General features: G+C 42.1%; 1 protein-coding gene across 1 annotated transcript in view; it reads right to left on the bottom strand.

The window, feature by feature from the left end:
* LOC136858077 (uncharacterized) overlaps window positions 1–10459 on the bottom strand; it is a 151695-nt gene extending 141236 nt beyond the window's left edge. The window contains exon 1 of the mRNA XM_068225412.1: window positions 10195–10459. Within this exon, the coding sequence (XP_068081513.1) occupies window positions 10195–10305 (111 nt within the window). The 5' untranslated portion in view covers window positions 10306–10459. The remainder of the gene's footprint in view (window positions 1–10194) is intronic.
* Window positions 10460–15022: the final 4563 nt, after the last annotated feature.

Raw genomic sequence — 15022 nt, 5'->3', positions numbered from 1 at the left:
GTGGTCTGTACGCAAATATGACCGTATAAATTTACGGATATAGCTGCTTTGCTTGAACATATTTGAGATAATAAAAATACATTATCACTGCTATAAAATGTATTTGCCATGAAAATTAGCAAGTAGGCCTAGGTATTTCATTAATCTGAACTTGAAACGGGTTTGATTCCCTGTAGATCGGAAGATTCGTTGTCTCTTGCATCACTAGAATCCTTTCTTAAATTACTTACAAATTTGTCACACTCTACGTCTAAACAACTTTTCACACGCGGTCTCTTTTTCTTGGATATTAACACGACCGGTGGGGAATAATTCTTTTCGTGCAATGTAAAATCTTGAAACAGACACACTGGTGAACTCGGATGTTAGTTTTGCAATACAGTAGAACCTCGTTAAGTCGAAGTCGTTGGGACACAAAAATCGGATTTCGAATTAACCGCCAACTCGTACTTCGGAAATGCCAACCCTTGTCGCGTCATAAAAAATTCTAAGACCCGTTACTCCATGCAATTAACACTGAATCACAGTTTAAGCCTTTCAAATGCCACGGAAAAGAACTATTTCTGACAGGTATCTAACAAGGTGCATTTACAGTATTCAAGTAATGCACTTGGATAACTCACAAGCAAACGTAACCTAACGCGACGAAAGAAAAAAACACGATTCAAAGACGAGGACAAATTATGCTGGCTCCCCTGTGCAAGTGCTTTATTTTTTGGATTACCATACTCTTTGCGTTTTCAGATGCCTTATACTTGCACGGAAAGTGCCAGACGCCCTTAAAATTTCGTGGTTTATCGAACTTTCCAATGTCGAGGGGAGGAGATCTTTCGCTTCTGCCTGCATTGCAATACAGTGCAAGAAAAAGTCTGTTTGGGCTAGGCATTACAAAAATGCAGTTTCAATGGCATTGACGATATTGTTCGGTGTGTACGAATTGATTATAATTATGAGCCACGCTTTTTCGTCAACTGACGGCATTCCCAGTGTTTGCGGATTCTGCTTCTCCGCACACTGCCTCTTACGTGATATTGTGGCGTTCCTTAAAACGTTAATACAAAAGAATTACGATTTCACTGGAACTTAGCAACTATGAAACATACTGTCGACACACTGAAGTGAAAGTGTGGAAAGATACTCCTGCACGTTCCGGAAGACACATTCTATCATGACATGGAGAATCTTTTAAATTTAAATTACTCTGTAAAATACTATTTTTTAAATGTAAACGGTTTTAAATTAAACGTCTGAATTGTTTTCTGTTTAAATATGACAAATGGGGGCAGTTTTTTTCCATCTGCAGTTACACAAAGCATAACTGTACACCCAACACCAAAAACTACGTGAGCAGGAACGTGTTGCCAACCTTGACGCAAATAAAACCCGCACCCCAATTTTGTTTTTAAAAAATATCCGGGGATTATTAGCATAAATACAGTAGTTTCTTTAATAGCACCAGACAGTGCCAAGGAAAACAGGTATCAATAGACTGTAGCGAGCTCAAGGAGTAAGTACACAGCAGAAAGTGTCCGTGCTCATCGGACAGTGCATACCGCAGACTTCACAAATAGCATAGAGCTTTGCTGTGTACATACTACAGATTTCCGGGAGAGCAAAAAGAAACCTATCATTGTCGACAACGAACGCACAGCCCATTTTTGTTTCTGCCCGCAAACCATCTGTGTAAACGATGACTGAACCTAGATACCGGCCAACAATGGACAGGAAGAGCCTCCGATAAATCGAAGGGTCCGTGTTTTCCTTCGGGCCAGTGTGCAGATCCAGGATTATTTCAGATCGTCATATTATCCATGGAGGTACCCCACTTGGTTGTCTAACAAGGCAGGGAACCGAAAGTACATCAAAAAAGCTGAGACTGCTATTCAAGCGTATTCCAACCAGCTACGCTGCTCGAATATAAGCAGCGCGCAGCTGGCGGTTTCTACTGTGGAATACGCAAGGATGGCTTGAGTGAAGTGGCATCTGTCGCAAATTTGCTGCATAGGACAGAAGCATTTGCTGGCACCTCAGATGTAAAGGTGGCACACCAGATTTAGCGAGCAGGCTAGCAATGAGACTTGTACGAAAAGCTCCCGTTGCCAACCTAACCCCACTATGGTGGATGCTATTCAGTTTTGTAAGGACACTTTGCCTTGCTGAGCCACGTGCTGCACTGCCGTAGTCTAACCTGGATAAAATATGCGCCCAATAAAATCTTAGGAGTATCGTGCAATCAACCCCACCCCCCTCCCCCAATTACTGCTAAGAAACTTCAAAATATTCAATATCTTAGTGCACTGCACTTGTACTGCCGCATATGTGGCTCCCATGATAATTTGCTATCGAAAAGGAACCCAAAAAATCAGTAAGTGTCAACTACGGGAAGAGCAACATTTCCTAAATAAAGCTCAGGATGCGAGTGCTTCTGACAAAAGTGCACAATACAGGTCTTTGCGGTTGAAAACTGAAAGCCATGTTCTCAAGTCCACTGTTCCACTCTCCTAATTGCTTGCTGCAATTGTTGCTCTGCAACTACCATATCATGCGAGCTATAATACACAGCAAAATCATCCACATATAGCAACGGTATTACTGCTGAACCAGCAGCAGCAAAAAAGGTGGTGTGAATAAAAATTGGTCTAAGCTCAATGAGTGCCTGAGTGTCCCCCTGCCGATGAGCTTCAACTCAGCATTTGCGGTGAATAAAAATGTAGAGCTGAAGCACAGCGTACACTCGAGTGTCTGGAGCAGCCACTCAGTGTCACTGATCAACGTCGTGCACGTGCCATGTATATAACACCTTAGACTGTGATAAAACTTTGATGACTTCCGGCTATTTCAATGCTCAACATGGCAGATGACAGTGGGGCATTCCAGTCCGCTTTTATCTCCATTTTAAAGGAACATACAATTATGTTTTCAAAGTCACAGTTAGCAGATAACAAGCACAAGAAGACAAGTGCAATAAATGCAGTTGTGTGAGCTACTCGCTAAATTTAACTTAAACCTTTCCGTCCAACAACTGTCTGATTGGCTGAATGGTCAGCATTGAGACCTTCGGTTCAGAGGGTCCCAGCTGGGTCGGGGATTTTAATCGCCTCTGACTAATTCTTCTCGCCCGGAGACTGAGTGTTTGTGTTTGTCTAAACACATTCCTCTTCATATTCGCACAGCACACTACGCTACCAACCATCACAGAAACACGCAATAGTGATTACATCCCTCCATCTAGGGGTGGTGTCAGGAAGAGCATCCAGCTGTAAAACTGGACCAAATCCACATGTGCGACACAATTCGCAGCCAGGACCCCACAGTGGTGGGAAAAGTGGTAGAAAGAGAAGAATTTCCGTCCAACAACTGTTTGTAAAAAATTACAAAACATAACAAGACTGAAATATAAAGTAGAATTACAGCGTACGGGAAATGAAGTATGGGTATAAAGTGAGATGAACCTTCGTAGACTAAGCTCGATAGCTGCAGTCGCTTAAGTGCGGCCAGTATCCAGCAATCAGGAGATAGTGGGTTCGACCCCCATTGTCGGCAGCCCAGAAGATGGTTTTCCGTTTTTTCCTATTTTCACACCAGGCAAATGACGGGGTTGTATCTTAATTAAGGCTACGGCCGCTCTCTTTCTACTCCTACGCCATTCCTATCCCATAGTCGCCATAAGACCTATCTGTGTCGGCGTGACGTAATCAAGTTGTCATCCCTTCGACTTCCTACAGAGTCGTCATAACTTTGCAAACATTGGAGTTTCTCCAAATTCGGGAGTCATAGACAGAGTCAGGCCGTAATACATCTACAATGGTTGAATTCTTCCTTTCCATTGCAAGTGGCCTGTACATTTATGCTAGGGACGCCTTTTCTGTAAATGTAGTTATTCCCATGAACAAGTGGCTTCAGAATTTGTCCATGAGTACAGTCTACAGTTCCGACAGCATAAGGGAAGCTCAAACGTTCTTGCCACTTAGCCCGTGCTTGCTGCATCTAAGCAACATTTGTTGGAATTTTATCTAATAATCAATCTGCTTTCACTTCTGTTCATGTCAAAACCTGCGTAAATGTTTTTGACACAGTTCTCCGAGATGTCTTCACCAACTCCACTCTAAAACCCAGGGTCACCAACATTGCAAGAATATTTACATTTTTTCTTTATTTGTTAGTGCACCACTTCTTGTTTCTTTGGGGTCCCCAAAGAAATGCTCCGCTAACCATTCAGCATGCTCCTTGAAAATCCACAGCCTGTTTCCAGTCATCTGACCGGATCACAAATGGAATGAATGAAGCGGTGAGGATAGGAATTGTGCCAGCTGCCAAAATCTGTCACACTATTCTGCGGCAATGATTAATGATTGACAGATGAAATATAATTATAGTGGAGAGTGCTGCTGGAATGAAAGATGACAGGAAAAACTGGAGTACCCGGATAAAAACCTGTCCTGCCTCTGCTTTGTCCAGCACAAATCCCACATGGAGAGGCCGAGATTTGAACCACGGAACCCAAAGGTGAAAGGCCAGCGCGCTGCCGTCTGAGCCACGGAGGCTCTTCAGCATGCTCCTTACTGGACCTTTATAGCACTCTGTAATCAAGCTGAGATGATTCTCTGCAAAGTTTATATAATTTTCTTTTCTGATTAACCGCCACCATTACCTCTGCCATGTTATTGAACTTGACACTATCATTTGGAGTCACCTACTGAGTTAGCTCATGGAAACATGAGCAGGCGCTTACCGGAAAGAGTGCCTGCTTTATCTTTATTCACCAGAAATCAGGAGCGCCCACTCTGTCACTCGAGCGACCGGAGTGTGTGCTCAAGGTCACAGGTCTGTTGTGAGTGACTGCTTCCGACAGGCAGTTTTTATTCACCTCATTGCGAGTGCCTGCTCTAAATTCGCGAGTAAAGAGTGCGTGCTCATTTTTATTCACACCACCCAATATTTTTTATGCAATCGCGAACAGAGTGACACTAACAACCCATCCCTGTGGGACTCCATTTTCTTGAACATGGTCTTGCAAATATGCCCTCCCTACTCAGACACGGAACAGACAGATGGACAAAAAATTTGCAATAAATACTGGCAAGTTACCTCGGATACATTGTTGCAGGACTGATAGGATACCATATTGCCATGTGGTATCACAGGCCCTTTCTAAGCCAAAGAAAAGAGCCACCAAATGCTTTTTGCAGAGAAATTCACCCTGAATAGAACTCTCCAGGAGTACCAAGTGGTCAGTGGTCGAGCGAGCGGCTCGAAAACCACATTGGTACTCGGACAAAAGTCCTTGTTTCTCCAGACTATATACAAGTCGGCGATTTACCATCCTCTTAAATAGCTTACACAAACAGTTAGTAAGACAAATAGGTCTGTAACTTCTTGCATACTTAGGATTTTTGTCAGGCTTGAGGACAGGAATTACTATGCCCTCTCGCCAATGAGATGGAAACTCACCCTCTATCCAGATTCAGTTGAACACATGAAGGAGATATAACAGACCATCCTCACTAAGGTGTTTCAACATCTGGTTAAATGGACATTGTCTGGTCCAGGAGACGTGTCCTTGCAAAGCGCCAACGCGCTGCGGAGTTCCCACTCCGTAAAGGGCATATTATAATCCTCTGAAGCTTGAGTGGCAAAACTAAGGTGATGACGTTCTGCCTCCTGCAACAGAGCGCGGAAATCACGATGGTAATTCCCAGAGCCAGACACATCCGTGAAATGACTGGCTAGATGGTTAGCAATCAAGAGCGGTTCAGTGACGATACTGCCTGCGATGGAAATTCCTCGTACTGAAGATGATCCTTGGATACCTGAAATACATCGAAGTTTAGTCCACACTTGAGATGACAGAGTATGTGACGTCATAGACGACACATCTCTCCCAGGAAGGTTTCTTACTCTGGCAAATAAAAACTCGCGCCTTAGCATGGAGTTTCTTAAATGTTATCAAATTGGCCAAAGTAGGCTGCCTACGATAGCGTTTATGAGCAAGACGGCTTTCTTTCATAGCTGCTGCAATTTCTTCGTTCCACCAAGGAACGAGTTTTCGGCGAGGAGTCCCTGAAAATAATGGGGTGGACTCCTCAGCAGCAGCAAGAATAACCTGTGTTATGTAATTGATATCGCCGTCTACACTCCGTGTGGTCACATCGTTAAAGGCAGCAAGTTATGTGAACTTCGGCCAATCAGCATGTTTAAGAATCCATCGAGGAAGAACATTGATGGATTTCAGTTTCAACAAAGTAAGAACAATGGGTAAAACATCACTTTCACAGAGATCACCGTGTGTATTCCACCGAAACAGGGGAACCAGCATTCGGCTGCTTAGACTGCTGGGGCTGTACGTTAATAAAGGCCATGGATGCTTCATTCCCACTCCTGGCCCCTTCCTATCCCATCGTTGCCATAAGACCTATCTGTGTCGGTGCGATGTAAAGCAACTTGTAAAAAAAGAAAAACTTTGATGGGAATATCGCCAAAGTGGTCGCACTTCAGCAACCGATCAGCTTGCACGGCAGTGCGCGTCTGAGGCAACAAACTACCGTTGTGCATTTTCTTCATATCTTTCAGTTCGCCATAGTCACCTTCGATGTGTCTGCTGAATAAAATAGACTTTACCAGCCTGAAGTCACTACCATCAGTTCTTGCAGCAACCAGAAACCTAGGAAAGCTGGATCCCATTCCTTCACGCTGGACTTGTTTCCAGGGGGTTGAACCCCTCACGGAATCACAAGTTAACAACTTTGGCAGGGGACCGACTTGGGCAGGCTGAAGACGTTCCGTAGCCATACGCGGAATCATCCTCCCCGAATGCCACTCACTCCAATCAAGGGCCTCTGTAGCCAAACCAAGCAGCCAAGGTAAAAACCACCTTGTCGAAGCATGTACCTCATAGCATATATCATCGGCACACTTTATCTGGATGCATTTGTGTACGGGGATGAGGAGTAAGGAGGGAGCTGTCCCGGTTCTGGTAGTGCTGCCAACTGAATGAAAATGAAATCTGAATTGAATCGAGAATATGACTGATCGATATGAAGTTTTTTTTTTTTTTTGCTAGGGGCTTTACGTCGCACCGACACAGATAGGTCTTATGGCGACGATGGGATAGGAAAGGCCTAGGAGTTGGAAGGAAGCGGCCGTGGCCTTAATTAAGGTACAGCCCCAGCATTTGCCTGGTGTGAAAATGGGAAACCACGGAAAACCATCTTCAGGGCTGTCGATAGTGGGATTCGAACCTACTATCTTCCGGATGCAAGCTCACAGCCGCGCGATATGAAGTTTCTAAATCGTTATTATCTTAAGCCAACAACTGTGTCACATACACATTATATAACATTTCTCGATGCGAATCTTGTTCCTAGCATGAATTCTATAGTTTGGCTTTGCTGTGTAAACAACAACAGTACTAGTACATAAAGTGTATGCCAGATGTCGCACAACGATGCTTAAGCGATTCATAGTTTGTGTTTTAAAGGTTGCCAGTACGAATCTAGAAGATTGCTGAGGTCGACCAATTCAGCACTAGGGTGTAAATGCAAAAAGATAAAGTGTGCCAATAATACAAAGTAATAAATATAGAGATAAAATTAAAAACAATTAATAATATGTCCTTCTGGCATTCGGCTGTACAGGGACCTGTGTTGTCAGATGGATATTACTGCACGGGTACATGGTGCTTCCTGAGTGGTTACAAGCAGGCTTTCAGGTGTAATTGCACACGTAAGAGGCCCATCTCCAAGCAGCAAGCACATCAAGAATTTTGAATCGGTCTACAACTAATCCTCAAAAAATTAAAAAATAAAGAGGGGACGATGGCTACATGACCCTCTCAGTCGCCTTCTACGACAGGCAGGGATTACCTGTGAATGTATTCAGCCTCTCCAATCCACAGGAGGTCCAACACAAGATACCAAGCTACAATCCTTGTCCATGCCAAAGTCGACCCTTTTAGTCACCTCTTACGACAGATAGGGGATACCGTGGGTGTATTCTTCGTCTGCGTCCCCCTCGCACAGGGGGTAGACTAGGTAAACAAATAAGGAATTCGCCCTATAGGCAATACACCTTATGCCTAAACGCAGATCAGTGGTGAAAGACTGATTGGATGTACAATATGCCATGCAAAGCAAGGCATTAAGATGTTAAGACTTCATTTGTTTACAGCTATTCCTCTATTTATAGTGTATAAGCAGATTGACGTCAGAAAAGTTGGATGGCGCAGCCACGTGGTAGAATGTTGAAGCTGCAACATAGTGACTGGTGAGGATTATTTACATGGCGAAGCATTAACATCGTGATGAAAACAGAAAGAAAATTGTCAAATTTGAGGAGGTACTGCTCTGTATATGGTTGCAAATCGTATAAAACGGATGCGAAATCTCTTCACTACTTTCCTATACAAAAAGTTCAGAGAGAAAGATGGGCTTCCGCGCTGTCAATTGGAAAACGCGTTACGCGATACATGACAGTGTGCAGTCTGCATTCTCGTGAAGATGACTTCTTTCCACAGCATATGTACCGGTACTGTTTATTGTACTCATTGATAGTTATTGTCTCTAATTTGTATTCACAAAGATTTAGCTACATCAAAAATACTGATAAACTTGTAGCCTAATACTTCTGTGCCGCACATAGAATGTAATCCGCTCTTTGTAAACTTCTTCACATGTGGAACAGCAGGCAGAAAATTAACTATTTACGTGTGAGTAGTAATATCTTTAACTGGTAGTAATTAAGCACTGCATTTAAATTGCCTGTAAAATACTTATCAATGAAAGAAAATATGTAGTATTTTGCAAATCATAAATTAGCTTTTATTGCTATTTGTTTTACATCACACCGACACAGATAGGTCTTATGGCGACGATGGGACAGGAAAGGTCTAGGAATGGGAAGGAAGCGGCCGTGGCCTTAATTAAGGTACAGCCCCAGCATTTGGGAAACCACGGAAAACCATCTTCAGGGCTGCCGACAGTGGGGTTCGAACCCACTATCTCCCGGATGCGAGCTCACAGCTGCTCGCTCCTAACCGCACGGCCAACTCGCCCGGTCATCATAAATTAGAAGCCATAACCTAATTACTTGGTAGAATTGGACAAACCAAGTATTCTTCAACCCCAAACAGCTGTGTCTGTAGAGGTTATAGTACTCTTAAATTATAATTTTCAAACTTTGCTCTGCATATTCTGTAGGTAGTTATAATTTATTGTCGGTTCTAAGTTCTAACTTTTATGCTGATGGTAAATATGGAAGAATATTAAGATTAGGATGTGGGCTGTTCCAACACAAGCCTGTATAAAGCCTAGGATTTATTTGCTTTACAACATTTACTTAGTAGAATTATTATTTTATTTCTTCCCCAGGATTACAGTTTACAAGACAGGTAACTCCACCGTCACCTGGCTAAGGCTTTGGCATGGACCAAATCAACAAGAAATTACTCCATAACCTCTAATAGTGGAAAACTACGGCAGCTTAACTGTTAAGGTGAATTAGCGCGTCAACGGTAACATTTCTCTGACAAACCCGCTTTACATGTACAGTTGCACTTCACATTTTCACTCCCTTTGTTCAAGACAACATTAACTTTGTGGGGTTTTGAATCGATGTGGGATAATTGTAAACACAACGATACAACACTAGTGTCATCTTCTGTTTCAAACTTTTTACCTACAGATATCAAGTAATTACGCTTGAATATGTCTTCCCCTTCCACTAATGGACACGTGAAATCTCCGACAACTCTCAACAGTTGCGCATACGACACCAAAGACATTTTGAACACTTAATAAATCCTGCAGACGCACACCCGATCACTGTCGTATTTATTTCCCGTCACTATCTCGCCGCCATATTGGAAACAGTTGACCGTAAGCTCCTCCCCCGTTTCGGACGTCAATAGGATGTGTAATGATTAATCACCATTCAACTGGCAAAAGAATTCAACCTGGTTCAGAAGTGTGTGTAGGCCTATATGAACACACATACATCACCGGTCGTCGACATGCGATAGCTTCCTGTGAATGCTAATGGGAGCCGCTGTTCTAGTGTTTAACCAAATCGGGTTATTAAAAATAGTTTAATAACGTAATGCTCTTAATAATATTTTGCTAAATGAAACACGTTCATAGATCAAACAATTAAGCTATAGGCGTATGGTGTTACAAAAGCTCCAATACAGTTCAAATTTACCTTAATTTGTAGGTGTTTCTCTACTTTTTCCATCAAATCAATGTTTTCAAGCAAATCCAAGAATTCCATAGACAACACATTTCCAGTACATAACCTACATAAACGATCCATATTTTACACCATTTTCCCCACTCTGAATAAAATATAATCCAGATCTGATAAATGATTCTCTACATGAGATCCACACTAAATAACTCGTATTATCATTGATAAACCTTCAATACAGTTTAAAATGTTTGTTGTGATAACTGCGAAAACATAAACAACTTCATAACTGCGAAAACATAAACAACTTCCAACACCGCCGACTCGATCTCTTCTACTGCTTGGCCTGTTCTATGTCTCTAGTTTAACTTCGTTTAGTCTTCTTATTCTCTTCTTGCCTAATAAAACGTCTTGATTTATAGGAAAAACACTCATGATATGTTTATACGTAGGACAGCACAAAACGTATTAAGTCTACTGGTCACTCACGTATGACCCTAAAATATAACTTCGTTTAGTCAACTGGATAACACAGGAAGGCGAAGATTGAAGTCTTTGGGCGCGAATACCAATATATCTTCAAGTCGCCGTAAGAGTGCAGTCGTAGACGCAAAATCTCCGGTGGTAAGGACCTACCTAGCCCAACGCATCAAGTTGGCCGTGCTTACGGAGACTACGCTCTGTAGAGTGGCAAAGTACAGTCCAGCCGCCATGTTTTGGCCACGTACTCAATCAGCTTTTAGATGAAGGGGAGTTATAATAATATTTGCGCACCTTCAAATACCACCGAACTGAGCCAGGATCGAACCTGCCAAGTTGAGGACAAAAGGCCAGCGCTTCAGCTGTCTGAGCCACTCAGCCTGTCACTAAGGAGAGTGATATGATCATAGTTTCAATTAAGAACAGATTGGTTCAATGTTTCGAGATGTTATGTATTTTGCTTATACTGGGTGTGTATATATCTATAATTATAAAAGGAAGTGTCTGTCTGTCTGTCTGTCTGTCTGTCTGTCTGTCTGTCTGTCTGTCTGTCTGTCTGTCTGTCTGTCTGTCTGTCTGTCTGTGCGCGATGACCAGCAAAATCTACAGCACGCAGAGATCTGAAATTGTGAACATAGGTAGATGGAAAGGGGTCCTAATGCACCTCGAAGCCGGAATTTTCATTTTCGCTTTCGTTGGTGAGTTATGAACGAAAAACCATCGGAAAACGTGCATTGGGATATGACAATCCAACGTGCTGTCACCAAGATTAAGTGCATAGAGCACAGAACACCAATATATATAGAGTCACTGTCGCTAGGCAACGTACATAAGATAGGTAGAGAACACAATATTCGAGAAGCCATTTTATACGTCCAGGGCGTCAGTAGCGTAGCCAGGATTTCAGTTTTGGGGGGGGGGGGGCATTCATCCAGAGTTTTATTTTGATAGGTGTCCAAAGTTCCATAGTTTAGGTGGTGTAGAATAACGAAAAAGGAAATGAGTGCCCTTGGATCCAGGTAAGAGTGGTTGATTCGTGCGGATTCCGGAAGCTAATAGTATGTTTTTCCTTCTTCTTCTTCTTCTTCTTCTTCTCCTTCTTCTTCCCCGCTTTTCCCACATCTGTGGGGTCGCGGGTGCGAACTGTGTCGCACATGTGGATTTGGCCCTGTTTTAGGCCGGATGTCCTTCCCGTAGTCAACCCTATGTAGAGGGATGTAATCAGTGTTGTGTGCTGCTTTGGTGGTTGGTAGTGTAGTATGTTGTCTGAATATGAATATGTTGGGACAAACACCCAGTCCGTAGCCAGAAAAATTAATCAGACTTGATTAAAATCCCCGACTTAGTCGGGAATCGAACCCGGGACCGTCTAAAGCGATGGCCTCAACACTGATCATTCAGCCAATGTGTCGGACCATGAAAGCTAATATTGATGTACATTATGTATAAAATGCTCAATAAAAGGACATTCGTTAAAACTCCTGGGGTGTCTGGACTCCTTGGACGACAACCCCCCCCCCGCTCCCCGGTTACCTCTGTTACATCCCAGCATAACTGCAGCATTTAATATATTCCGAGTACAAGTGAAATGAATGCAAGAATAAACAGTTTGAGTAAGGATGCAATATTCTGGTTTAGAATAAATACGGTAATGCTATTATAATAATGGTCATGTGATAAGCAATAAAGAAATGACATTGAAATACAAATAATGCGGCAAAGATATACACACGCGCGCGTCGAATACAGGTTTCTCGTCCTTCTTTTCCATGGCTAGATGATGAAGGCAAGAGAATGATGGCCCACTGTGACTCGTTATTTCGACATTACAAACAAATCTTGATGACACAGACTTCGAATCTAACCGCATCTTAAGAAATCGCACAAAGCAGTTAATCAGAAATTTTTAAAAAATGTATATATTGGGACCTTTCCCACCGTCCCCCATGACTCATGGGACCATGTGACAACAAACCAACCCTTTCGGGTCACGAACACATGGGACCATGCTCCACGGAAGTCGATAGTCAAGGGATCTTTTTGGTCTGTGCCGATTTCTCCTCATTGGGATTGTATACTTAATCCACTCACATGAAGAGTTATCGACCATTCGACTCAGCTAGATCAGAGCTACTCTCCCGTTCCTGAGGTCTGAACACGGACTCATCAGGGCCGAAGAACGTTCGCGGCAAATAGAGGCTATCAAACATAAACTACCTTAAAGGCCTACAATGAACGGAAGAGGATTTTTGGATGCTCGTTTTTCGGCAAAGAATAAGCACAAATAAGTTTTCCAAATTTACTAAGGCGCTCGTTGAAATATACACATACACTATGACATCCTTGGAAAATTAATATAAATTGACAAGTTGAATACAAATATTTAGCAACGGTAAAATCCGTGCTACCATTCATCAGCTAAACTTCATCCACATTCCATAAGAATATTTATGTGGATGACCACAGTTCCTAAGGATACTTCAAATGCAAGAATACTTCCATCCGAACTAATTTGCTGATGGATACCTGATTTGACATACACAGAAAAATATACATCCCCGAGGGATGACCAATCTCGTTGACATACTACGTTCATACCATCGGTTTTGTCTGTCTATCTCCCGTTGGGTATCAAAAGCTGTTGAGTGTTACACAAACAAAATATAACACAGATTACCTATTTACAGTTACAATTCGAACCATTTTCCTCCAAATATCAGTATTCCCTGGGACCGAATCCCATGTCATGAAGTTAAACATTTACTTACACTAATTCAACTACCCCGGAGTGGTCATTTTATCTTATATCTACCGCCACCAAATATCTATACGTAAATAAAAGTATACTGGAGAAATAAACATATGTTTACGTAAACCATGGAAAAGACAATAATATTGCGCGTCTCCACCAATTGGAAGACAAATGAAATGAAAATCACACGAACACAGGCTCGACAACGAACCCGTCACTTCCAACAACTACCAGTGAAATTTCACGAAGTCTAAACTCGCCCAGAACAGTACATAACATAAAACAAGATCACACTCTGAAAAGGAACACACATTATATAACAACACGAAGTATGAATGGCTGTATTTCATCTCGTAGCGCCCGCTACTTGAGCAAGCTATCGGTCTCTTCTGTGCTCTATTGAGGTTCGAACCTGAGACTCTGGTCGTCTCCATCAGGGACACTGAAATAAAAACCCTAATTAACCTAATCATGTCATTGACAGTCGGAAAAATATTCTACATTGCTTTCGGGTCATGGCTCACGGACTGGGTGTGGTGGTTACATCAATATTCTGTCCCTCTTCTCACAGAAAACTGCAACGTTTTAAAAGACACATTCTCTGGCGAGTCAAGTTCTCTAAGCTGCTCCTCTCTCTGACCTGCCTCCTCGGGCAATAACTTACTGCTTGACAAAGCTCCCTTCCACAACACGGGCGAAAGGACATTCAGCGCGCACAATAGCGGCAGTCACGGGCTTGATAAACCCATACAATTTGAGCTAATGCAGGGTACACCTGCTCAAATTAACTCATACTATCCTTATGATCCAACAATACACTTTTCAAATTATGCAGCCATATTATCGCAAAATTCCCTAATTTTGCCAGGAGTCTGGAGTTCAACCACACATTTCTTCCCGTAGCCTTATCGTACGTTCGTCAGCCTTTACCAAAAAGCGATGTCTCCTAATCTCTCCCCTTAGAGGCGAGATTGTGTACCTGTCAGATACTACCCTATTGTTCAAGATCTATCGGTATCAAATCACCGATCAAAATACTTTAAGAAATTAATAATAGTAAATAAAATAATAATAATAATAATAATCCATTAATCTGTTGCTTAAAAATGTATCGGTACAAAACACTGATCAAGTTACATTAAGAAAATAATAATAATAATAATAATAATAATAATAATAATAATAATAATAATAATAATAATAATAATGATAATAATAATAATATTCAGACATGATCAAAATCAACTAGAAAAATCTCTACTTTGTTAGCCTAGCTAATGTGTAGGGTGGGCCAGGTTTGAACCTCCGCACGTATTTTCTCGAACGTCTTCAGTTACAGCCAAACTTATACACTAGCATGCACAAACAAACTACTGTCTCTACTTTTATGAATTGAGTGCTGTCTCTATCCCACATTAACTTCTGTATAGGCACATGTTAATGATACTGACACCTACCAATCCCTGCTCGTATTATGCAGTCACGCAGATGAAATTATGGCATTAACCTGGCCAACTTTCTATTCACTTTTCCCCCCTCAAATCTTTCTCAGCACTCATGACAAAATATATAATATAGCATGCGCATGCAGCTTCTAAAAAGGGGTCCCAA

The sequence above is a fragment of the Anabrus simplex genome, chromosome 1, assembly GCF_040414725.1.
Source record: "Anabrus simplex isolate iqAnaSimp1 chromosome 1, ASM4041472v1, whole genome shotgun sequence".
In the NCBI taxonomy this organism is placed as follows: domain Eukaryota; kingdom Metazoa; phylum Arthropoda; class Insecta; order Orthoptera; family Tettigoniidae; genus Anabrus; species Anabrus simplex.
This window is presented reverse-complemented; position numbering and strand designations above follow the sequence as displayed.